The sequence below is a fragment of the Dendropsophus ebraccatus genome, chromosome 4 (genome assembly GCF_027789765.1).
Source record: "Dendropsophus ebraccatus isolate aDenEbr1 chromosome 4, aDenEbr1.pat, whole genome shotgun sequence".
In the NCBI taxonomy this organism is placed as follows: domain Eukaryota; kingdom Metazoa; phylum Chordata; class Amphibia; order Anura; family Hylidae; genus Dendropsophus; species Dendropsophus ebraccatus.
This window is the reverse complement of record NC_091457.1, coordinates 79861594-79886875: the sequence shown is the minus strand read 5'-3', so window position 1 is coordinate 79886875 and position 25282 is coordinate 79861594. Positions and strand designations below refer to the sequence as shown.

The 25282-nt window shown below is 42.7% G+C and overlaps 1 protein-coding gene across 1 annotated transcript in view; it reads right to left on the bottom strand.

Moving 5' to 3' along the window:
* The window catches only part of PMFBP1 (polyamine modulated factor 1 binding protein 1), a 147061-nt gene that overhangs the window by 62076 nt on the left and 59703 nt on the right, over window positions 1–25282 (bottom strand). The window contains exons 4-5 of the mRNA XM_069966124.1: window positions 11850–11914; window positions 8289–8409 (exon numbers count right to left, since the gene is read on the bottom strand). Of these exons, the coding sequence (XP_069822225.1) occupies window positions 8289–8409; window positions 11850–11914 (186 nt within the window). The remainder of the gene's footprint in view (window positions 1–8288; window positions 8410–11849; window positions 11915–25282) is intronic.

Sequence of the window (25282 nt, the reverse complement as noted above, 5' to 3'; positions counted from 1 at the left end):
GCAGTCGGTGTTCCCCATGTGTCACCTACTGTTCCCCCGGTTGTTGCAGAAGCCAACTGACAAGAGGAGGAGGAGGCGGCGGATCAGCTGCGGGAGGATGCACATTGTGCTGTACAAGGTGCCCACAGTGTCCTGCAATAGAGCTGCAGAGAGAGAACTCTCCCTCTGTACGGGGTGAATTCTCTGCACCATCGGGGATCTGTGATGTGGAGGGATGAAGCTGGCAGCTGATAGGGGCTCTGTGCTCGGTGTGGAAAGGGAAGGGCTGGCACAGAGAGGGGGCACAGAGAGAAGGGCTGGCACAGAGAGTGGGCACCAAGGGAAGGGCTGGCACAGAGAGTGGGCACCAAGGGAAGGGCTGGCACAGAGAGTGGGCACCAAGGGAAGGGCTGGCACAGAGAGGGGTCACCGAGGGAAGGGCTGGCACAGAGAGGGGGCACCGAGGGAAGGGCTGGCACAGAGAGGGGGCACCGAGGGAAGGGCTGGCACAGAGAGGGGTCACCGGGGGAAGGGCTGGATGTTGGTAGAAGTGATTCAGTTAGTGAATTTTGTGCTATACAATAACCTTTCACATGCAGTTTGTCTTGTCTCCCTAAACCTAACACCAATAATTCAGTTGTAAACTTCACTTCAGTTTCAGTGGTTTTACATTTTACAGTAAGTAAAAAAAAAAAAAAAAAAAAGATTATTTTTGGGGTGTGGAACCACTTGTCTCCATTTCAATTACTTCTTATTGGAAAATGTGCTGTGAAAAAGTGTATGGACATCATTGCCATGTAGACCTTGCTAGGCCTCAACAGAACAGAGAAATCTGTCACCAGTATTACTATATCACTGTTGTGTGGGTATTGTTTACCAAGAGGACCCATTATAAAGTTGCTGTATACGGAATAAAGAACTTCTACTGTTATGGTAGTGCAAAAGGTCTGTAAGTGACAGTGTTCAACATACAATGGAGTAAACTGTATACAGCAAAATAAGGAGTCGTTGGAATTTCATATATAGTATACGATGTACAAGAAGACTGTATTCAATATCTAAATGCGTCCCATGTGTCACCACCATTGTGTCAGAGTGCATCCGAATACAAAGTAAACAAAGAGATGCACACTTCTGTGGCTGCAATGCAATAGCAAACACAAAAAATACAGATATATATAGATATATATAGATTTAGCACTGCACTACTGCTGTATTTTTAAGGATGTATTTATATTCTGCACATAACAATTGCAACACCAAAAGAACAATTCTTCAAGCATTGTGGATTGCATAAAACACACAGTACATTACAGTTTATTAGAAATCTTGTCATTTCACTTGAGTTTCAGAAGTCACAGACACAACCAATATGATTCCCCAGGCATCAGGTTATTTAGCAACCTACTTATGGCTTTTCCATGGAGGCTTTAGTTAACCAAACCTCAAGATCACACACACATACACATTCAAATATAAAACAATACATGCCCACTCCCCACCCCCAATCCCCTGCAGTTGTTCCAATACCAGGCCCTACAGCTCACTATTCCCTCTGATGATTTGTTCCTGTACAAAATGCCTACTTAACCAATCACTTACTGTGGCAGGTTACCACTGCTGTCAGTAATTGGCTGAGCAGGCGCAGGGACAGCTGGATTTACTATAAGTAAATCACTCCCAAAAAATGGGGGTGGCGCTTTATCTAAGACTGGCATACTTGTATGCAAGCCTTAATAAATATCCCCCCTAATAACCCCTTAGTGCATAATTGGATAATAATAAGTTAAAGGCTATTCTGCAGCTTGTTCCAATGCTATCCTGCAGTTCAGGAGAGCTGTCCTCTGGCCATTTGGAAGCTCACTGCATCATAATGAATTATAAGAGGTGAAGTGTTCAGTCTGTGATAATATATCCAGTACAGACCATATATCACTTGTATATCATGGATGTGTGAATGTAGTCTTAAAGGAGAAGTCCGGCCAACAACAGTTATTAACCTCGCCCCGTGCCCACGATGCATCAGGTCACAGGCGCCAAGACCCCCCACCAGAAGGCATTTTCCCCAGACTTGCAATAACATCAAGACTCGGGGAAAAATGACGGACCCAGCTGGTGGATTGCCCATTAGCCAATCAGTGACTGCAGCAACGTCCCGTACTAGTAACTGCAGTCCAAAGAAGATCCCGTAGGTCAGCTGGGGTGCCAAAGCGGAAAGCTAGAGACACCCCGGGAGAGGTACTTTGTAATTGGGTTTATTAGGCAAATATGCCCTTATCTGCATTCAAAAAGACTTTCCCCAGACCCCCTCTCTTTCATCCACTGCTAATTATCAAGAAATCTCGACTCTTACATCAGTTGAGCCCTGTGTAACCTATGGAGAGGGGAGGGGGAGGAGGGAGATTAGTCGCCAGCAGAGAACAAAGCATTACACAGTGGGAGCTGTGTGAAAGCTGGTATTCAGAGGTCAAAGAGGTCAGTGCTGACTTCAGAGGCGATAGCCCGGTGATGTAGCTGTAAATTAACTCTTTGTTGTCCTGTTTTGGTGCCTCATCCTCCTCCACCCCTTCCCTCTTCATAGAAAACCATGAACACTGTGGGAGAGCTTTAAACTGCTTTTTTATGATAAAAATGCACTTTTCGGCTAATAAACTGAATTACAAAATTTCTGAAAAATCGCTTGTACTATTGATTCCTGCAAAAACAACAAACAGTGACATTTTAAAGGAGATGTCCAGCCAGTCTAAAACGTTCCAAATCTATCAGAGTAGTTTATAATCTTTGATAAATCTGGTGAATCTTTAGATTGCCTCATTATTTAGTTTTTCATATATGGCAAATACAGCAGTAATGCAATAAAAAAATGAATATATTAAAGTTTGCATACATTAGCTGTATCTTTTGTGTATGTTTACCATAATATTACATTAGGTAGAGAGCTACATTTAAAGTGACTGTACCACCAGGCCCAGGCTGAAGCACTGGAGGCAGGCCGACCCACCCTTAGTGGGAAGAAACTCCAGCCCCTCCATGACATGACTCCATTAGAATCAATGGAACCCTATCATAGAGGGGCGGGGGTTTCCTCCCACTAAGGGTGGGTCAGCCTGCCTCCAGTGCTTCAGCCTGGGCCTGGTGGTACAGTCACTTTAAATAAAAATGGCTCTGTTCACAGAAAATAGGCTGTATCTGATGTGAGCAGAAGACAAGAAACCTTTATTGCTTTTATATCTATAGGTCATATATAGTATTGGCCCCATTCACATTACATTTTTTGGAATCCTGCCAAAATGTCCTGCATCATGTAATTTCAATCATGTAAAAGACACTGGGTGTGTTATATTGTTATACTGCCTTTTTTCAGTCTCACCTCTTCTGGCTCTTCTATGCACTGCGGGACTCACCAAAGCAGACAACTGCATAGATGGTCAAGCATATTAAGGTCGGCCCAGTGTGCACTGAATATCAAACATAGATATTTATTTGGAAATTATATGGGCTATGGTTATTCAATTTCTGAAGTTGGGAAGTTAACTATACTACAGGCATCTATTTTTGTTTTTTCTTTGCCTTCCTCTGCATCAACACAATAGGATTCGAGTTAGGATTTGAGCAGAAGTTCTCTTCACTACTATTACACCTCTTGATGAAATCTTACTCATGAACTACAAACAGGACACAAACTGTGCAGATCACATATCACAGCCTGCACTTCTATCCACCTGTACATGAGCCAAGTCTTGGCAGCAGCTAATGAGTTAGAGGACACTATGAGTGATCTGCATCAGGAGCCACAGGCAACAGCTTGCCATTAGACTGGGGCTCACTAATGTACTCAGAGTCCATTACTCAGTCATCTATCAGATGGCCGCAGTTTGTCTTGATAGATTCCAGTGCTCTGTGATCTGTAAGGTGCTGCCAGGCAGATGCATTAGAAGTCTGGAGCTGGGAGGGTAGCGCTGGGTGAATACATGGGAGTAGCAGCCAGTAAATCTTCCTCTCTCCCAGCAGCTCACAGTGGAAGCTGCAGATTAATGGCAGTGGGATGGAATAGTGTTCACCATCAACGTGTGAGCTGTGATGTCTGCACAGCAGCCTGGAGATCCCATCATTCACACCCTGTTCATCACTAGAGCATAAGGCAGAGTGGACCAAAGAGGAGCCATCATTACTCACTCACATATCTGGTCACTGTGATAGTTCTTCATGGAAGCAGAATTTCTTGTTCCTCCAAGAGAAAGGAATGGAAAGGAAAGGAGAAGTCTGGCGAAAATTTTTATTAAAGTATTGTATCGCCCCCAAAAGTTATACAAATCACCAATATACACTTATTACAGGAAATGCTTATATAGTGCTTTTTCCCCTGCACTTACTACTGCATCAAGGCTTCACTTCCTGGATAAAATGGTGATGTCACGTCCTGACTCCCAGAGCTGTGCGGGCTGTGGCTGCTGGAGAGGATGATGGCAGAGGGATGCTCAGTGTCCCTCTAGTGCCCTGTGTCTCTCAGTGTCCCCCTGCCATCATCCTCTCCAGCAGCCACAGCCCGCACAGCTCTGGGAGTCGGGTCGTGACATCACCATTTTTATCAATAAAAATGTTTGCCAGACTTCTCCTTTAACCCCTGATAATGCTAGTAATTGCAGCGACATGTCCTATGGTCCAGTATCACTGTATAACTAAGGAGATGCAATATTCTTGACTACAACCTCCAGCCTTAAATTAGCTGAAGATAAATTTACATGTATGATTTTTTCATGGTCTATACTAACCATTAAAGAAAATACCATAGATCCCAATAATATACAGATAAATGTGTCATCTGTTGCTGATCAGTGCTGTTCTGAAATATTTGTTTCAATGTTCCCCCCTACAGCAATGCCAGTTCCAGCACCCCCACAACAGAGCCAGCTGTAGCCCCTGCCCCCCAAAAGCAGTGCCAGCCACTGCATCCCTTATGACAGAGCCAGCCACATCACTCCCTATAGCAAAGCCAGTCATAGCTGTACCCACAACAGAGTCAGCCAAAGCGCACCCCGCAAGTGTTCCAATCACAGCCCCCGCCAAACAACAGGGCTAGATACAATACCCCCCAAAACAGCTTAAATTTCATTTTTCTGATACTATTATCTAACAGAAAAGCAGAACAATACAGGTGTAAACGTAAAAGATCTTGCTTACTGCTCTGACTCATATCTCCAAGAACAAAGGGGATCAGGCAGTGAAATGCTGTCAAGCCCAACGTCAGAGGAGACCCCATACACCTTTTACTTAAAGAGGATGTACCATCAGACCTCATATATTGTGATATACATACTATACTATATACATCTGTGGGCGCTGACATGTAGAAGAGGCTGGTGTGGAGAATTTCTCTTTATCCTGCCCAGTTAAATTCTCCTCCAAACAGATATTCAAATGATCCGATGTGAAGCACAGGAGGCGGGCCCAGGGTGTGCTATTCCCTTCATCTCCTCCCACCGCCCGTGACGTGCGCTGCTGACTCTCATTACCCTCGCCTCAGTACTGCCTCTTACGTTAATTTGGCAGGTCCTACAGTATGCAGCACAGCCCTGCCTCCTGTTTGCGTCCCAGCCACTCTGTCATCATGCCGGGATGTAGGACCTGCCGTATTAACATACATATTAACGTACGGCAGGTCCTACATCCCGGCATGATGACAGAGTGGCTGGGACGCAAACAGGAGGCAGGGCTGTGCTGCATACTGTAGGACCTGCCAAATTGACATAAGAGGCAGTACTGAGGCGAGGGTAATAAGAGCCAGCGGCGCACGTCACGGGTGGGGGGAGGAGATGAAGGGAATAGCACACCCTGGGCCCGCATCCTGTGCTTCACACCGGATCATTTAAATATCCGTTCGGAGGGGAATTTAACGGCGACCGGGCAGGATAAAGAGAAATGCTCCACACCAGCCTCTTCTACACGTCAGCGCCCACAGATTAGTATGTATATCACAATATATGAGGTCTGATGGTACATCCTCTTTAAGCCCCTATAACACGGGGCTTGTTTTCTTCTCATTCCCTGCTCGCTACCACCGCTATTACACGTGTTGGTAGCGAGCAGGTGAGTACAGGGGAAGCCGCGGAGAGGTGCAAGGGGGGGGGGGGGGCGGCCCGGGTGATTGCTATATCGTCTGGGCAGACCATAGAAGATAGCGGTGGTCTGCTGCCGCTGCTCCTATTCCACGGAGCGATGCTATCACAGTCATTTGTCTTTCAACATATTGAAAGACAAACGACAGCAACGATCAGCTGACATTATTCATGTCGGCTGATCATTGCCTTCTATTACACAGGACGATTATCGGCCGAATACGGCTGATAATCGTCCCGTGTAATAGGGCCTTAACAGCTAAACCCTTCACTGACAAATATATAAGGGGATGGGGCCTTAAAACTAGACTGAGGCTTCCAGTTCTGTCTGTGGTAAAAGGCAGGAGGCTACAGGAAAGTTATCTATACAGCATTTCAGAGAAAGGTGACAATAGTAGATAATGACCACAATAGAGGAAGCTCACAGCTCAACCTTCCTCTCCCTATGGGATGACCTTCTGCAAAGGTCACAGAACACATGCAAGCATAAAAAAAATGCAATACATTCCCTTCAAGAAAATAGTCTATAACATTTAGAATTTAGGTAATTGTTCATATGATTATGTGTAATACAATTATATATATATATATATATATATATATATATATATATATATATATATACACACACACACACAGTGGTACCTTGGTTTAAGAGTAACTTGGTTTAAGAGCATTTTGGTTTAAGAGCTCACAGTTTTTCAAAATTGTGACTTGGTTTAAGAGCATTGCTTTGGTTTAAGAGCTCCCTGTACTGGGTGGGAGCGCGAGTGGGGGAGGGGCATGGTCTGCATAGCGGGGTCTAGAGCCCTGTCCTCTGACCCAGGAAGTCTCCCTCACCTTCCAAATCATAGCAGATCCACTTCAGGCTGGGGCTTGCATCAGGGGACAGAACTGTGGAGGTAATCTGTTCATAGCTGTAACCCCTCTCTCTCTGGAAAGAGAGTGCTGCTATACTGTGCCCACATCTGTCCTGCTCATTCCTTCATGCTCCCTGCAGTCTCTGTCAGCCCTTCTGTTTCCCATCCTCTCCATTACTGTCCAGTAACTTATAATATCACATATTCTGCTGTTTCTGAATGTTTTTTTTATTAGTTTGACATGTTATTCAGTATGATAGATATTTATTTTTGGGGTGTGGAACCAATTGTCTACATATCAGTGATTTCTTATGGGAAACCTTGCTTTGGTTTAAGAGTGGATTTGGATTACAAGCACGGTCCCGAAACGAATTATGCTCGTTATCCAAGGCACCACTGTATGTATGTATATATATATATATATATATATATATATATATATATATATATATATATATATATATAATCTGTATTTGTATAGCAGCGAATGTAAAATAATGTAAGGGTTGTATATTTTTATGCAGTGTCAGTATACAATAAAAAGCATGGCATAAAAACTGGTTGTATTCCACTCAAGAAGATCAGTTTCTGTGCATTGAGGCGACAATATATACTTTATCTAATCTATTCATTATTATTGTCATTTTCAAGTAGAATGCACAATGCTCCGTTCCCACGGAGGTCAAGGTTTTTGTTTCTATAGCAGCAATGACAATTTAATGGATCCTTTATTTTACAGATCTATCAACCTGTTAATGGGTACGCAAGGCTTCTGTGCCCACCCTGCTTCTGAATGAAAGCCTACCAAAATTGTGAACAACCATCCACCCAAGTCCCTCCCTATAATATGACAGTATGTCACATTTTACATATATCTCAGCATCCTTAAGGAGATTAGAGAAATTTTACAATATCTTTCCAAATCTATGTCCAAAACCAATGAAATAGGTGGATTCCCCCTGTATGATCTGCTGGAAGCAAAGCCATGGGGTCAGTACCTATAAAGCCATCATAAATTCCATATAGTGGTGATTATGGATTTAGGGTGAGTTACTTCTAGGTAATTAATGTGAATCCTTGACAATTTCCTATACATTTCATGCCTTACACTAACAGGTCCTTTTTGATTCCCGCCCAGGAACCTTTGACATGGTGCTAGATATTACAATTTTCCTTAGCTTACTACAAATTACTGTATATGGACAATGTGCCTACAGTCAGGAAAATCAAACTGCAAGCAGCAGTGTCATCAATGACTTAAATTTCATATAAAGGCATTAAAGAATTAGACAATAAGCCAGGATTGTGCTGCACAGGAGGCATCTGATCTTACCTCGATGCGGCTCAGCTCCTGGCTGTGAATAACGTCCCTCAGTTGACTGTGCAGCTGTTGTACAAGAAGCTCCTTATTCATCACCAGATCCCTCAGCTCCTCCAGTTCCCGTACGACCCCTCTAAACAGACACACAAATTAGGGACATGTGCCAAGCAGGATATCACATGCCTTCATTTCACTACTACTGCAGCGGCTGGGCCCAGATTACATTAATGGATGTTGACTGCATTTTAATTGTCATTTTCAGAAATCTGGATGAGAAAATAAATGAGGAAAACTGGGAAGAAAATATCTGGGGCGCAGTGTAGTAATTAGAGCCTGAGGGTTAACCCTTCACTAGCAAACCTTGAGAAAACAGACAAATTGGAAGAAGCATAGGAAACACCATCTACTGCATGGTTATTGTAACATATGCAATTTTATGCTATTTATTTTATATATTTTTGTTGTGCTGTTCATTATTTATAGCTTAATAGAGAATTTGCCTGTTGCTTCTCAATGTTATCTGCCACTGTGTTTGGAGGGAAATAAGGAACACATAAAAATAATAATAATAATAATAATAATAATAATAATAATAATAATAATAATAATAATAATAATAATAATAATAATAATAATAATAATAAAATTTAGTTTGTATTTGCAAGAGAATGTCATACTACATATGCTCTAGGAAAGACATAAAATGTGGATACACTGTCAGATGCTAACTAATTTTCATTTTTATGCTGCTCTATTTCTTCCTATTTAAGAAGGAAAATATTTTGCCTGTATTTTTTTTGGTGTTCGGACTACTCCACAGGATCAGACCTGCTAATTTTTTAAGTGCATATTTTCACATACTTGTCTGCTAATCTAGTGTTTTTATTAAAATTCTCTCTTTTGGTATTCTTTGAATGACCTTCACTAGAATTTTCAGGTTTTTTTTTTTTTGGTGATTCCCAGACCTGCTCCATTACTATTGCTTTATGCTAATACTATGAGACGTCTGACTCCAGAGAGACATTCACTTACTTATACATATATAATTGTTTATGATTAACATCACCTCTGATTTTTACCATAAGCAAATAGGCCAATGGCGAAATCCCTCTGTCTGATGTCTGATGAGTTAAATGAAACATGGCAAGCTGCACCCAGGAACTATATGCCCTGCACTGTTGGCTTTCAGTGCAAGCCATCAGTGGGCACCTCTTTTAACATTAAACGCAAGGATGACAGCAGAGGGAAATTAGGGGAGATAGATGAAAACTAGAAAAAAAAAATCACATATAAAATATATTCATGGAAAGAAATACAATATATGAGGGTGCAGCTTGTGAAAGGTCTGTACAGAGCAGGCATAGAGAGGAATCAAACCCCCTCACAGCAAATCACTGAGAGGGAAAAAAAAACGCTTTCAGACTACTCATAAATTATACAGCTCATCTGCATATTCAAGGCAGGAGACATTATGCAAATGTAGGATGATCTGCACACTGTATTCTTTTTTTTTTTTTTTTTCTCCTTACCACAGCACAGATTTAGCCTTTCAGTGAAGGCGGAGAGGACAGGACAGTTAGACATGGTGATGATGGCATCTCTCGCCCTACAATCTCTCTTCCCAGACACAGAGGTCCATGCAAAACAAACACTCCTTTTGGAGAATAGCCTCCAAACAAAGGCTGTATTTGCATGGCTAATTGTGCTGTTAATTAACTGGTTCAGCGCTGGAGAGCTTGTCTCATACAGGGAAGGAAATGTTCAAGGCCTTTTGAGAATGGGAAAAGGATGCGGGCAGTGTGCGGAGAATGAACAGGAAAGCGGGCACAGCGATCGCGTCCCCTCATCAAGCTAAATATGGAACGTGCCAAAACACACCTATATATACATATTAGTTGTGATGAGAAATCCTAAGGATTTAGGAAATAAGAACGGTGATGGTTAAAGGGGGGGGGGGTAGCTGTGCGACAGCGCACAACACTTCATAATTATTTCATCTGACGAGGCGTTCTCTGTCCCGGGGGATTATTTTACCTAATTGCAGGGTGTTAATGGGGGGGAAGGATGAGGAGGGGAGGTTTGGTAGAAGTTCAGGATGGCTCTCTTGTCTCAGGGGGAGGGAAAAGGGAGTGCCCAGCTTATTTAGAACAAAATAGAATGGCAGTATATAGTCATGCGGAGGCAGTTTCACCACAATTCCTATCAGCTGTTCTCCAATAAGCAGTCAACGTTTTTTCTTACTGCTATGTTTTTTTTCTCCCCATTTCCTATGCTGCAGGCTTTGCACAACCCCCTCCCCCACGCCCAGCAGACCCATGCCAGGCTGCCGCTCATACCCTCTGGGAAAAGTTAACTGTAATTTTTTTCAGCTTTTAAATCAATTAGCCCGTCTGTTAATTAACATCAAGCCGACAGGAGGAGGAGAGAGAGCGAGAGCTGCATGGGCGGATGGCAGACGAGCTGGCACGATGCCATCCACTCAGTGGCAACGCCACAGTTTCGTGTGATATCGGCAGCGGGTATATGTCACGGCGGCCAATGAAGTGGGTCTGGAGATCCTTTACAGCTCCAGAGCAGACAAAGAACGGGGCACTGACTGCCAGAGCAAACCTCCTTACCAAGGCATGCAAGACACAGAGTATAGGTAACGAGTGGGAAGCCAGCAATGGGGCATGGGGGTGACTGATGCGACTCCCCCTCCCCCCAAATGTTCCTTCTGCCGCAGTGAGCAAGCAATGATGTATCCTTCAACGCCATGTAAGGCACAGTTGCCAAGCTGCGGGTGCCCGCCTCGAGTATGGAGCCGGCGGTTAAACATGGAGGAAAAATATTCATCAGTAAAAAGGGATCAGTGCCAAGGACCCTGGCATCTTTTACAGCATTACAACTGCCTCTGGGGACTCTCCTTCCTGCGGCTCTGCAAGCTCGTTTAGCATTCAAGTTTTGCAATTAACACGGAAAAAAACGCCTTGTCAACAACAAACAAAAGAGTCTGGGCCGCAGATTTGCAGCAATGGCACTGGCAACAGGGACATCTCTACATGTCACAGTATGGCCGCTGCCAACCATTCCAAGAAGAGGGAATGCCAGCAGCAAGCATGGGAGAGAAAGGATTTGAATTGCAAGCACTAAATGGAAGCACTCTGTTTACAACACCTATGGGCAGGTGCTGGAGGATCCTCTGTAGGACACCAGGATATCTTGCATTAGAAAGAGGCACGTTCCAAATAGCCTGCATCCACATACAAACAAGCACATACAGTTACACAAACATCTCCAGAGCAGGTACGTGGCAGAAAAAAGGCAGCTCCCCAGAAGCAGCAGGATCAGGAGGCTGGGAGAGATTTATCTGCATTTGCTGCTATCACCAGGGAGATGAATGGGGCCGAACCTAACCCTTTCTCCCAGATCTGCCTATGTGGAAGCGTCACTCAAAGGAGCACAAACTTGGGAGGTAGTCAGGAGTGTGCCACTTTGCAAAGAGCATTGCACTTCTAGGGTACAAAGAATTGTCAACACTCCAGACGTGCCCTGGTAATTTGCTGTGCTCTAGTTTGTCGGATGGGTACTCACATGGTTGATGCTGTGTTGGCTCCTGCTAGGTCTGTGGGCACAAGGTGCGAGGTCAATATCTGGCGCTGGAAACAAAAACAAAAAAATGGATACAGTCAGATAAGTCACGCCAACACAATGAGGATCTTACAAAAGTATGCTGGAGTGTTTGTTCTGCTGCCCGTTGTGTAGGGGGTACTGACAACCTGGCTTGGAATATAAGACCCGCAACGGATTTACAGCTGCGCTCATGGCTTCAGATTTAACTATATGCCAATCGTTGGGGGAATTTTTTTTCTTAATAAATCCGCAATGGGTTTTAATGAGGAATAATTGTTTAGCTAACGAGCTTTGGCACACTATGACATAATGAAGTGCCCTATACGCACACTGTCTGGATTACAAAGACAAGCACTAAGGATTCTGCATGTGGATGAGGGAGCGCAGCCCCCTCAGCAGGAGAAACGCAACGATGGGCGATGGGTCCAGGATCTTACTCCTCTGCCAAGGGGCGTACAGAGCCCCCACCAAGAGCGGAGGGGCGGCAGAGGGTTATTAAACTCACACAGCCTGAAGTCGGCAGCTAATGTCTCTAGTGGTTAATCATCCTACAGTGCTATGGCTTTGTGCATATCTCATTTGCATCTCATTAGAGCTGCTTGTACAGGAGCTTATTCGGAAGAGAGAAAGTTGGGAAAAGCTGGCGTTGAGAGGGCAGCTTTCTATGTGAGTGCATGATAAATCGGAGCTAAGCAGTCCCTACAGATGAGCGGAGGAGTCCTGCCACGACATTCCTAAGGATAATTGGAGCCCTGGCACTCTGATGGCTGCTCATCTGGATACAGCAGTCCTCCACTATCCCTAATCACTGCCGTTTCTGCAAAGGGGAGAATGTACGGGGTATTAGCATCACACATAGCTTGTGGTACCCAGGGAAGAGAGGAATGTCCGTCTAAGTATCTGATCACAGAATCATCACACAAGCATCTCCCAACTTTCCCAGAGTGTCCTATAACCATAGACACTGCACCGATGTATTCGGCCACATGTACACAGGTAAGGGCAGGTGTGTGTATAGGTGAAAGTTATATGTATATATGTAATATTCCTGACACGCTGATATTATGACACATGTAGATGTCGCTGTTGTTCTGCAGAAGGCTGTAATGATATGCAAAAAAATAATGACTCCATCTGAATGTTGAGCAACCACAATTCTCGAGAGCAGGGGGAGGGGAGACGGAGAGGAAAAAAAAAAGAACACAGGACCGTGAGACAGATGATACTTTAATTATCAAGCAATTACACCACAGGGGCTTTGATTATTATAGGAATGTGTAATTCTGACATGCAAGAGAAAACGGCATATAATTTCACATAATGTTATTAGCCATAGACAAGCCTTCCAAATGACGAATTCTGTAGCTGCTCACTATATAGCATGTATGTGCTGTTTGTGTAACTGGGCCACCAGTAAAGGTTTACGCATGTGCTCTGTTCTGACGCATAGGAAGCCACCATTTATTTACAGAAAAAAAAAAAAAAATTAGCACATCCACATGAAGAAATGCTTTATTAACAGACCCCACAGCAATATGCCATGTAACACTGTCAATGATAGGCCTGTTAGGGACACCCCCCCCCCCCCCCAAACCCAATGTACAGAAATATTGCTCAATTGTGGGTGGGTGTATGTATGCCCAGTAGAAGCATGCATATACCCAGGATCTAAAAATGATCACGAATTAAACGTTCATATCCATCTCATTCATTCACACATCTTCACCATTATACTAATACACATATGTTAATTAGTTATCATATACCTTTAGATGCTATTTGGTTGTAGTTCCTCATCCCCCACCAGCTCCTATAAGGTGGCTTAGGATGCTGTAATACCTTTAAAGCCTTCAATCATCCAATAAACGCTGATGCTCAAAATATAGCACTCAAACTTCTAGCAAAAGCTTATGCAAGTTATGCATTACAGCCATGCAGTCCAGGCCCTAAACACACCTTTCTAGGCCTGATTCATGTCCCACAGTCCACTATACTGTACAGAGACCTGGGGGTTGTCTCATTTGAGCAACATCTCACTGAACATTCGGTTAAGGAAATGGATATGTGAAGATGGTTCATGAATGGGAACATTGTTCCTTACATTACAAGTTATATGTAACAAATCAGCCTCAATAAAAAAGTTTCCATTCACTGACAAGATCTTAAAAATACAAAAGTATATTATAAGATTATAGAACTTTTCATTTTAAAATAATGACATCTTTAAAGGGGCCATCCCATGAAAAATAGTGCACATTTCTATAGTATGTATGAAAATAAATATTTCAGGGGAGATTTATCAAACTGGTGTAAAGTAGAATTGGCTCAGTTGCCAAAAGCAATCAGATCCCACCTTTCATGTTCCAAGGAATGAAAAGTGGAATCTGATTGGTTGCTAGGGGCAACTAAGCCAACAGCCTTTACACCCTTTGATAAATCTACCCGTATAGCTAAAGCAATAGAGTAAAAAAAAAAAAAAAAAAAAAAACTATTTCTTTTATTGTATATTAAAAATGGTTATCCAGAATTAGAAAGAAAGCATAGCCACTTTCTAGCCAAAATGGTACCACCCCTGTCCTCAGGTTGTGAGTGGTATAACAATTCGGTTCCATTCACTTCAATGGAACTGAGCTGCAAAACCACACCCGGAGGACAACCGTAGTGCCCCCTGCTGTTCCTTGTTCTGCTGATTCTTGTGTCCTCCTGGGACCCACAGGCTCTGTTGCTGGCCTTCTCATCAGGTGCATTATTACCTTTGTACACTTTTAGGCTGGGTTCACACTATGTATATTTGAGGCTGTATTTGGTCCTCATGTCAGGTCCTCATAGCAACCAAAACCAGGAGTGGATTGAAAACACAGAAAGGCTCTGTCCACACAATATTGAAATTGAGTGGATGGCCGCCATATAACAGTAAATAACGGCCATTATTTCAATATAACAGCCGTTGTTTTAAAATAACAGCAAATATTTGCCATTAAATGGCAGCCATCCACTCAATTACAACATTGTGTGAACAGAGCCTTTCTGTGTTTTTAATCCACTCCTTGTTTTGGTTGCTATACAGCCTCAAATATACAGCCTCAAATATACGTAGTGTGAACATAGCCTCATATCATATACAGTACTTCCTTTATCCACTTCCATAGAAAAACAGTACTACACAGAAATTCATAGAAATTTATCACTCTCTTAGAGAAAGAGATAAGATTTATGTGTAGTGCTATTTTTTCTTCTCTTTACATATGTAGGCTGATAGAACTGCATGAAGGAAATATAGGAAGCACCAATAATAAATAAGGGTCATAAGTAAGTCAGTGGAGCTATACAGGAGACGTGAGTGATGGTATTTAAGGAGTTACCAAGGGCCAGATTGCAATGCACTCCTGGGAAATACAGCTGCTTCCTGGTCACATGATCACACTGCTGCCACCCATAGACCAGAGATGCAAAAAGGCATTAGAGAGTAGCTGTTGTCACATAGAGAGTGGTAAAATAGTGGTGTGTATTACTCCAGGGCTTTACATTTTCCATTTTCCAGGATAACACTTTTAAGAGGGGTCTTTCCACTGATTAAAAAGTAAAAGAGGTTTTCCGTCTTTTAAAATTGATGGTCTATCCTCAATATTAGACTGGTGGAGGTGGAGCTACTTCTGGTAACCCTGCCATTCATCTGTTTGTTACATTATAATTATAACCTGGCTTTCAGGTTAACACCATACGTTTCATGGCAGCATTACTAGGTATTACTGCATTGCTACAATTGCTTGCACTACCACATCAAAGCCTGTGTGTCTGCAAATGTAAACAAGCTTGCAGCCAAATTACAAACTGTAGATGCTGCAGCATAAGAGATGTGACCCCTTTAAACAGAATATCAGTCAGGGTTGCTAGGAGTCTGTCCCGCACCAACCTAATATTGATTACCTATCTGGAAGACAATAATTTTTTAGGCCATGTTCACACACCGCAAAGCAGTGGCCGTTCTGTGACATGACTGTGTCACAGAACGGCCGCTGTCTGAGATGTTCAACTGCAATACAGGCCAGGTTAACATCACTTTTTTTTAATTGGAATACAAAAAACACATTCGGGTGTGTCCGCACTCCCAAGTAGATATAGCAGATAATGTAAAGTAAGGCCAGAGCCGTACTTTACATTGTCTGCACAGTCACAGGCCACTGTTCAATAAATATCGGACCCACAAAACAAAGTTTTCTGTGTGGCCACATGGAATCCCGGCCGGAGTGTATACAGTGTGTACACACTCCGGACAGGATTCCATTGGGGTCAATGCGATCACCCACTGTGATCAAACAACGGCCGTTGTTGCAAACTTGTGACAACTGCCATTGGTTAATAAAAAAAAATACATTTTGTGAATGTGGATGTAAAATGCTGGATAATTCCTTTAAGGATTCATTATTAGTGACCACCAAGGTAAACAAGATGCCAATATATACTACAGCTTATCCCTGCTGGATTCATTGATTTCACCAAGCCCAACATAGTGAAAACGCGACTACAATTGACACATGTGGGCATATCCTTTTTTTGCATTACTCAAAAGTGTGGTCGATCTCAATATATGCTTACAATTATGCTGAATGTAGCTCACTGAAATGAATGGATCTGGAGGCGGTACACTGTAGTATACCTTAATATCCTGTCTAGGTTGCAGATGTATACCACAAAAACCATACTAAAGGTCATCTGGCCAGAAACACATCCGATCGTGCACCCATTTGTATTCTTGTTTGTGGATAGATCTTGCTATAGAACTTTGAAGGTTTTTGAATAAATGACAAAGTTTTATCCCGGAAGTACCAACCTTTTTCTTATATGGTTCCATATTTGCAAAGATATTTAACTTGACAGGCCCTAGCAGTTTATTCTCTACAACATTCTGCTGTGTGTGAACTAGCCTTTAGAAAAATTATCAGACTCTCAAAGTAACATTCTTTCTCTTACATATTAGGCTTCTTAACAATAATGCTGATCAAAGGGAAAAGCAGCGTGTCATCTCTTAATCCTCTCATGCAACATGAAGCTTCACACAAAAGCCCCAGTGAATATTATAGATGGCTGCTGCCCTCCAGTGCTCAGTGCTGAAAGTATCCACAAACTAACAACAGGGCTTTATTTAATACAGCTGCTACATAATATGACTAATCTTGGGAGAACAAGTACAGCACACACTCTTACAGTGCATATGCCCTTTAAATCTCCATCACCTGTTCAATAACAGCAGCATATACATCATACACCATTCCACTTCATTCCAGTCATAGAGATATGGTGCCCTGACGGCAGCAGGACATAAGTGATGCGTAAGCAGTAAGATGTTTAAATAGGCACTGTTGTTTTCAACAAAGTTTACAAAGGACAATAAAAAGAATTTACATGATAATCAGCAGGGGTGCCAGATGTTGGCACCCCACCAATTAACTATTAATAACCTATCCTGTGGATTATTATCAATAGTTTTCGGTCAGAAAACTCCTTTAAGAAACTGTAATATCAGTCAAAATACTTTTTTCCCCTCTTATCAAGCACCCCTCCCCCTTTGCTTATCCTGCATAGCCCCTTTAAAGAGAAATCCTATCTTACATACTAGGTCATGGCTACTGTCATGTGTCAGACCCAGACACACAAATAAGCCAGTATATTTATTAGTAATCTAGCCCTTCTTGAGTCTTTCACAGCTATTCATGTTTTAGAAATAAAGTGTCTACCCATAACTTTATTTACACTACATTTAATAACTATGCAGGACTTCAACCTGAGACTTCCAATTCTGCTTATATTCACAGAAGGACCATGATGTGTCTTCCTTTCTTTGAACACAGCCATGTAGTTCACAAAGATGAAGATTTCATTTCTTCTTTATTGTATTAGAAGACCTTGCCTAAACGGTGTGAATATGCAATAAAGCTCATAACAACCTTACAAATGCTCATTGTATCTGTGAGGGTATTGAGGCCAATAGCAATGCAATGCCGTCAATAATCGATTCAAGTGATAAAAGGCAAAGATCCGCTAACATGCACGATGTTGGCTGATCGTTGTCTTTCAACATGTTGAAAGACTAACGACTAGCAAAGCAACAATCCGCTGCCATCGCACCGTGCAACAGGAGCGGCGGCAGCAGACTGACACTATCTCAAATGGGCTCCCCAGACGATCTTAAGATCGCCTGTGAAGCCCCTACCACAGCTCCCCACACATACCCGCTCACTGTCGGCATTAAGAAAGGGTGAAGCATTTCCTCCCTATGGGCTGGTTCACACTATGGAATCCGCGCAGATAAATTCCTGATTCCGTCGCTAATACGCGCTCACAGCCGCACGCATATCCACTGGCTCGATAGACAGCGTTCTATGGGTGGGCCAATTTCGCTATCCGCCATGTCAATTCTTTCGTCAGAATGCAGAATCCGCCCGTGCATAGAATGGTGTCTATGGCATGGGCAGAGAGGCGTGTGGCCGTGAACTAGTACAAGCTACGGAACCTGCCGGAATTTATCTGCGTAGATTCTGTAGTGTGAACCCACCCTATATCCGTAACAAAGCACAGGCCCTATTAACATAGATAAAGATGGTCCTGAAAAGTTTGAGTTCGCTATGTAGCAGCTTGTTTCTGAGCTGGAAAAGTCCCTTGTGTGTAGGGAGCTTGTAAACACAGGAAAGACCTGTGCTTCTCTCTTTCTGGAAGAATTTATCGAGCAGCAGTGTAAAATGAAGACACCCAGTGTAATGTAGAGAAGGAGGAGGAGAAGCCATAAGTAGTGTAGCATTAATAGGAAAACTTTATCCTCAATCTGTTGATAGTGTCTATTTAAGTGCTTAGGACCCTTATGTTTTTTAGATCCTATTGATATGCATTCATTGTATAGGGTGGGAAAACTCCTTGAGGCTATGTTCCCACTTAGGGAACAAAGTGGAGAAATGTGGCCGTTTCATTAACTAGACGGACACTAATAATGTTCATGAACATTATTAGCGGCCGTCTATTCAATGACACTGCCACATTCCCCCAATATGTTCCAGAAGTGGGAACATAGCTTTAAAGTAGTATCAGGCAAGAACTTTGCAACTTAAAGTTTCAGACCTGCTTCTTCCAGAGTAAAGATTATAGTGCACCCAGTGTCAATGAGCACCCAACTAGAAAATGTTCCTATAGTACCTTAATATTGCCATTAAAGAGGGCACCTAATGGGGAAGGATATCCCAGCTCATCTCAGACAAGGAGGTTATAATTTATAGGATCAGATGACATTGCAAATGAAAGCTGTCTACAACAAGCGATATATGATAGATCATGAAAATTAAACAATACAAGACACAGAAAAACACATTAATCATCCTCCTGCCAAAGCGGCATGTGATCCCCTGTGTGCAAGAATCTTCTCCGGTTCTTACCCAACCACACAACAGAATCCCTATTTAGTCAGAAAGAAGGCCGGGATCATGTCTGGAGAAAATCACTAATAGCTTTGCAGACACTTTGCATTCTCAGATTCATGAGGTTGTCACCTAGACTGTTTTTCCAACAGTCCTAAAGGAGTTCCCTAAGGTGCTGAGGACTTGTTGGCTGCTTTACCTTCACTCTGCAGTCCAACTCATGCCACACCATCATGTCAATTACATTTACACTCACCGGCCACTTTATTAGGTACACCATGCTAGTAACGGGTTGGACCTCTTTTGCCTTCAGAACTGCCTCAATTCTTCGTGGCATAGATACAACAAGGTGCTGGAAGCATTTTGGTCCATATTGACATGATGGCATCACACAGTTGCTGCAGATTTGTCGGCTGCACATCCATGATGCGAATCTCCCGTTTCACCACATCCCAAAGATGCTCTATTGGATTGAGATCTGGTGACTGTGGAGGCCATTTGAGTACAGTGAACTCATTGTCATGTTCAAGAAACCAGTCTGAGATGATTCTAGCTTTATGACATGGCACATTATCCTGCTGAAAGTAGCCATCAGATGTTGGGTACATTGTGGTCATAAAGGGATGGACATGGTCAGCAACAATACTCAGGTAGGCTGTGGCGTTGCAACGATGCTCAATTGGTACCAAGGGGCCCAAAGAGTGCCAAGAAAATATTCCCCACACCATGACACCACCACCACCAGCCTGAACCATTGATACAAGGCAGGATGGATCCATGCTTTCATGTTGTTGACGCCAAATTCTGACCCTACCATCCGAATGTTGCAGCAGAAATCGAGACTCATCAGACCAGGCAACGTTTTTCCAATCTTCTACTGTCCAATTTCGATGAGCTTGTGCAAATTGTAGCCTCAGTTTCCTGTTCTTAGCTGAAAGGAGTGGCACCCGGTGTGGTCTTCTGCTGCTGTAGCACATCTGCATCAAAGTTCGCTGTACTGTGAGTTCAGAGATGCTCTTCTGCCTACCTTGGTTGTAACGGTTGGCTATTTGAGTCACTGTTGCCTTTCTATCAGCTCGAACCAGTCTGCCCATTCTCCTCTGACCTCTGGCATCAACAAGGCATTTCCGCCCACAGAACTGCCGCTCACTGGATGTTTTTTCTTTTTCGGACCATTCTCTGTAAACCCTAAGATGGTTGTGCGTGAAAATCAAAGTAGATCAGCAGTTTCTAAAATACTCAGACCAGCCCTTCTGGCACCAACAACCATGCCACGTTCAAAGGCACTCAAATCACCTTTCTTCCCCATACTGATGCTCGGTTTGAGCTGCAGGAGATTGTCTTGACCATGTCTACATGCCTAAATGCACTGAGTTGCCGCCATGTGATTGCCTGATTAGAAATTAAGTGGTAACGTGCAGTTGAACAGGTGTACCTAATAAAGTGGCCGGTGAGTGTAGGTCAGGCAATTGTGGAGGTCACTCTGAAGTAGTCCTTCTTGGTCAGACAGCCTGGACGTGGTTTTGGAGTGACTGTCCTGTTAAAAAAAAGAAACTGGTCCCACTAAGTGCAAGCCAATGCATGTAGCTGCAAAATGCTATGGTAGCCATGCTGGTTAAGTGTGGCTTCAATTTTTAATAAATCACCAATGGTGTCTCTAATGAAGTTTTTTGTTGTTGTTCTTCAGTAATGGCTTCTAATAAGGAACTACAGTAATTTAGCAAAAAAGGCCTGATTCTCTGATACTGATGTTGAAATGTGTCCAGTGCTTGAGCTCTGCGTTGTTAATATAAAGATGATGATAAAAGTGTTAATATAGTGCTGAAGCTTCCCTGGCTGCTCCTCTCCTCTGCCTGCTCCTAAGATGAGTGGTTGGAGCAGGACCTGCCCCCACTCAGCCAGCCAATCACTAGCCAATACGGGACACTGCTGCGGCCTGAGAGCAGACAGATCCTGCTCTAACATTTTATCTCAGAAGCAGTGAGAAGAGAGGAGCAGCGAGGGACTGGGGATACAAACCAAGTATTACATCGAGTTTCTGAGGACACTGGAATATCCCTTTTAACAAGAAATATTTGTTAATAAAAGAAAAAAATATTTGAGGTGATTACCTCATGAAGCAGACTGAGAGAATGCCAAGAGTATGCAAAGCGGTCATCAAAGCGGTCATATTGAAAATAAACATCCTATGCTTACCTGTCCGGTTTTCTGCTAGCTAGGTCTCTGGTATCCCCCTCTGACTGCAGATGCTTCATTTTCTAGGACGGACTCGTCTCAGAAGTGGCAGCCCACTCAGCCAATGATTGACTGAGACAAAAAAGCACTGCAAACTGTGATAGACTGAGCAGGCTGTCACTCCTGACACTAGGCCGTCTCAGAAGGGAAGTGTCTGCTGTCAGAGGGTGATACTCCAGACACTGCGGAAAGGTATGCATTGGATGCTTATTATATATAAAATATCTGCTAATGCCAGACAACCCCTTCAATTCCATGTGTGGTGCTTCATAGTTTTCAAAACTTCAATATGAATCTCCAAGTTACAAAAAATAAGTAAATAAACTAAAAACCATGAATGAAAAGGTGTGTCCAAGCTTTTGGTAGATACTGTATGTATTTATCTATCTTACACACACAGTATATATCCACACCATTATATATTTTAAGACACTAATTCCAAAATCCAAAGCAATTACGATAAATATGAACTAGAAGACAAGAAGACTGCACAAAAGGAAGTCTTGGAAGGATTAGAATTTACATACAGGGTACAGGTTGTCTTGCATGTCACAATACGTTAACTTGAGAAGTGAAAATCACCCCAAAAGGCAATGAGTCTTACTATTATAGGTTTTCAAATAGCCATAATAGGTTGGTAGGTTAAATCATGTTATGCTATAGAAAAATTACATAGTGGTTAGAACAGGATAATTGCAGAATGTTAATGTCAAGACAATAGAATTTTCAGTCACAATGGAACTTTATCAACATGGCAACCTGTTAATGCAAGGGTCATGGCTGTATTGAATTTTGGCAGTTGACTTCTTAAAGAGACTCTGTACCCATAATCGCCCCCCATAAACCACTTGTACCTTCGGATAGCTGCTTTTAATCCAAGATCTGTCCTGGGGTCCGCTTGGCAGGTGATGCAGTCATTGTCCTAAACAACAACTTTTAAACTTGCAGCCCTGTGTCAAATTGGCGTGGCCTAGAGTGTCTGTGCATTAGACTTGCACCGCCTCTCTGTCCCTCCTCCCCGCCTCTTCATCATTAGGAATGCCCCAGGCAGGTATTCTCCTATTCATCAGCTGTGTGAACATTCCTTAATGGTGGGCATTCCTTAATGGTGAAGAGGGTAGGGAGGAGGGACGGAGAGGCAGTGCAGGCCTAGGGCACAGACACTTTAGGCCACGCCAATTTGACACAGGGCTGCATGTTTAAAAGTATTTTTTAGGACAATAACTGCATCACATGCCGAACGGACCCCAGGACAGATCTTGGACTAAAAGCAGCTATCTGAAGATACAAGCGGTTAGGAGGGGGCAGATTGTGGGTACAGAGTCGCTTTAAGTTTGACTGTTCATAGTTTAAAGTGTCACTGTTGTTATAAATTTTAAAATCTAAATCAATAGTATAAGTGAAATAAAGCAAGTTTGCATTATACATTCATTATTTTTTGTTGTTATCGGGCTGAAACACAAAGCTGAACTTACCAGAAATCCAGGTCCAGTCTCCCGCAGGCAGATTTTCTGACTTGTGCTGGTTGAAAAAAAAAACAGACTAAACACAGGAATTCCGGCCAGTACAGAGAGTCACAGCTCAATGTGTCCATCAGTCACATGACTGCCTTCTCTGTATGAGTGCTCAGATGGCCTGGGATACACAGGACTTCCTGTTTACTGATTGTTTTCTGTTTTTGAGGAAAAAAGTCAGAAAACAGGAAGTGCCAAATGCGAATTGCAAACTTGCTTTATATCACATCTATGTAGTATGAAAACGTTATCATACAGTACGATACCACACGGTCTGTTCACCGTCTACACTGTAAACAAAATATCACATTTTGATGCATTAAGTTTTGATACTCCACAGTCTATTTACTTATGAAATATATGGAAACTAGCTTATGATAAAAAGTATACATTTTTTTTTATATCACATCTACTGACACTTTAAACCAAAAAGGTGGAGGGTGTGAAAAGGGGGAGAGTCAAAGAAGGAATGAGTGGAGAGCTGGACTAACCAGGCAGCAGAGTTAAGGGTGGATTGGTGGGGCACAAGAGTACACAGAGGTGAGTTCTGCTGACAGTATACTGTGTATGGAGGCCTCCTGACTGTCTACAAACAGAAGTCAGTGGAGAAAGAAGTTTGGTGTGCTGAATTTTTATGGTCTGGCCTTTTTATTTCTTGGAGGGATAAACTGCTGCCAGAACAGTTTGTGATTCTTGTGAATCTTTTATCATGTGACTCAAGAATTTCTAATAAAATAAGAGCACAGAAAAAATCTAACATATACAGAAACATACAGCATTTTTTTCTGGTGTTTTCCTACCTACAGAAGACTATGGGAGGAAAAACTCTTTATTGAAAAAAAAAAGTAATCATCAAGTGTAAATTCAGCCTAAAACCTTTGGATTTTATTAGTTGCCCCTGGCCAAAACTATAGATGGAGAAGAATAGGGGTGTCAGATAGAGCCTTGGTGGACACCAACAGAGCAGGTATAAAGGGAGAAGGTAGTGTGTGGATGGGATGCACTAAGGGAGACATGTATGAAGTCTTAAATAAAGCCCCATCCCGAAGGATCAGTAGAGAACAAGGCAATTAGACATGTAAAAAAACAAAAGCACAAAGATGAGACATAGGTAAAAGAACATAAGACCTGCATTTACACTGGCCTGATGGTAATGATGAGATGGTACTATGGGTTATAATACGATGTAAGGTCTGATCTGCAAAAAACTACTAGTGTAAGGTATCTGGACAATGATTACTGAATCGCCCATAATGTAAATGGGGATCACATGGCTGTCACCATATTAAGTCTATTCTGTTAAATTTCTAAGTAGACCAACAAAACACAACAATCACTGAACTCAGGGAGAACAGTGAAAAAATCCAATGGAGTACTCATTTACGAGTCTCATCTGATTGCCCCCTACAAAATTTTGTAGGGGGCAATCAGTGGAGACTCGTAAATGAGTACTCCATTGGATTTTTTCGCTGTTCTCCCTGAGTTCAGTGATTGTTGTGTTTTGATGGTCTATTTTTCATTGCCCCCGGTAGCCAGAATCCTACTCCACACTGACGAGGGGCAAATACCCCGAAACTGCAGTCTGTGGATGGATGCCTAGCCTTGGTAACCCTTGCCTTATGTCGTTATACTCGCCACAGAGTTAGACTTTGACTTACAGGGGCCACCCTGGTGTTTCCCTATTAAGGTCCCAAAGCTCGCAACAGAGTGAGGACCTGAGGGACTATGTATCAGGGTGGTTTGGTGCTCTCCCCACTAGGAGGCACCCCTTGGCAATGGGCTTCCTTCTCTGGAGAGAGGGATATCTGGCTATTCCTGTGTTTTGAGACTCGTAGCTGAGACTCCACGGACCTCAAGTACTAATATGTGGGCTACACCACTTCTTTCCTCTAGTTTGGGGCCTACTGTGCCGCTATAACAGAGTCTTATGGAAACAAATTTAGGGTACTCTATGTGCCAGGAAGTCAAACATAGCCATGACATTTTTCGCCATTGTCCTTATGTACTGTAATGGGGTGGTAAGCTTAAAGTATAATGCATTGCACTTTCTTACATGTTGTGGCACTAAAAAGAAAAAAAAAAAATTCAGTGGTGCAACATGTAGGAAAGTGCAGTCCACCGCCCAATTAGAGTACATAAGGACAATAAGATAATGAATAAGGCCATATCTGACATCCTGGCATATACAGTACCCTAAATGTGTTTCCATAACAAGATGTTAAAAAGTATTTAGCGCAGTATA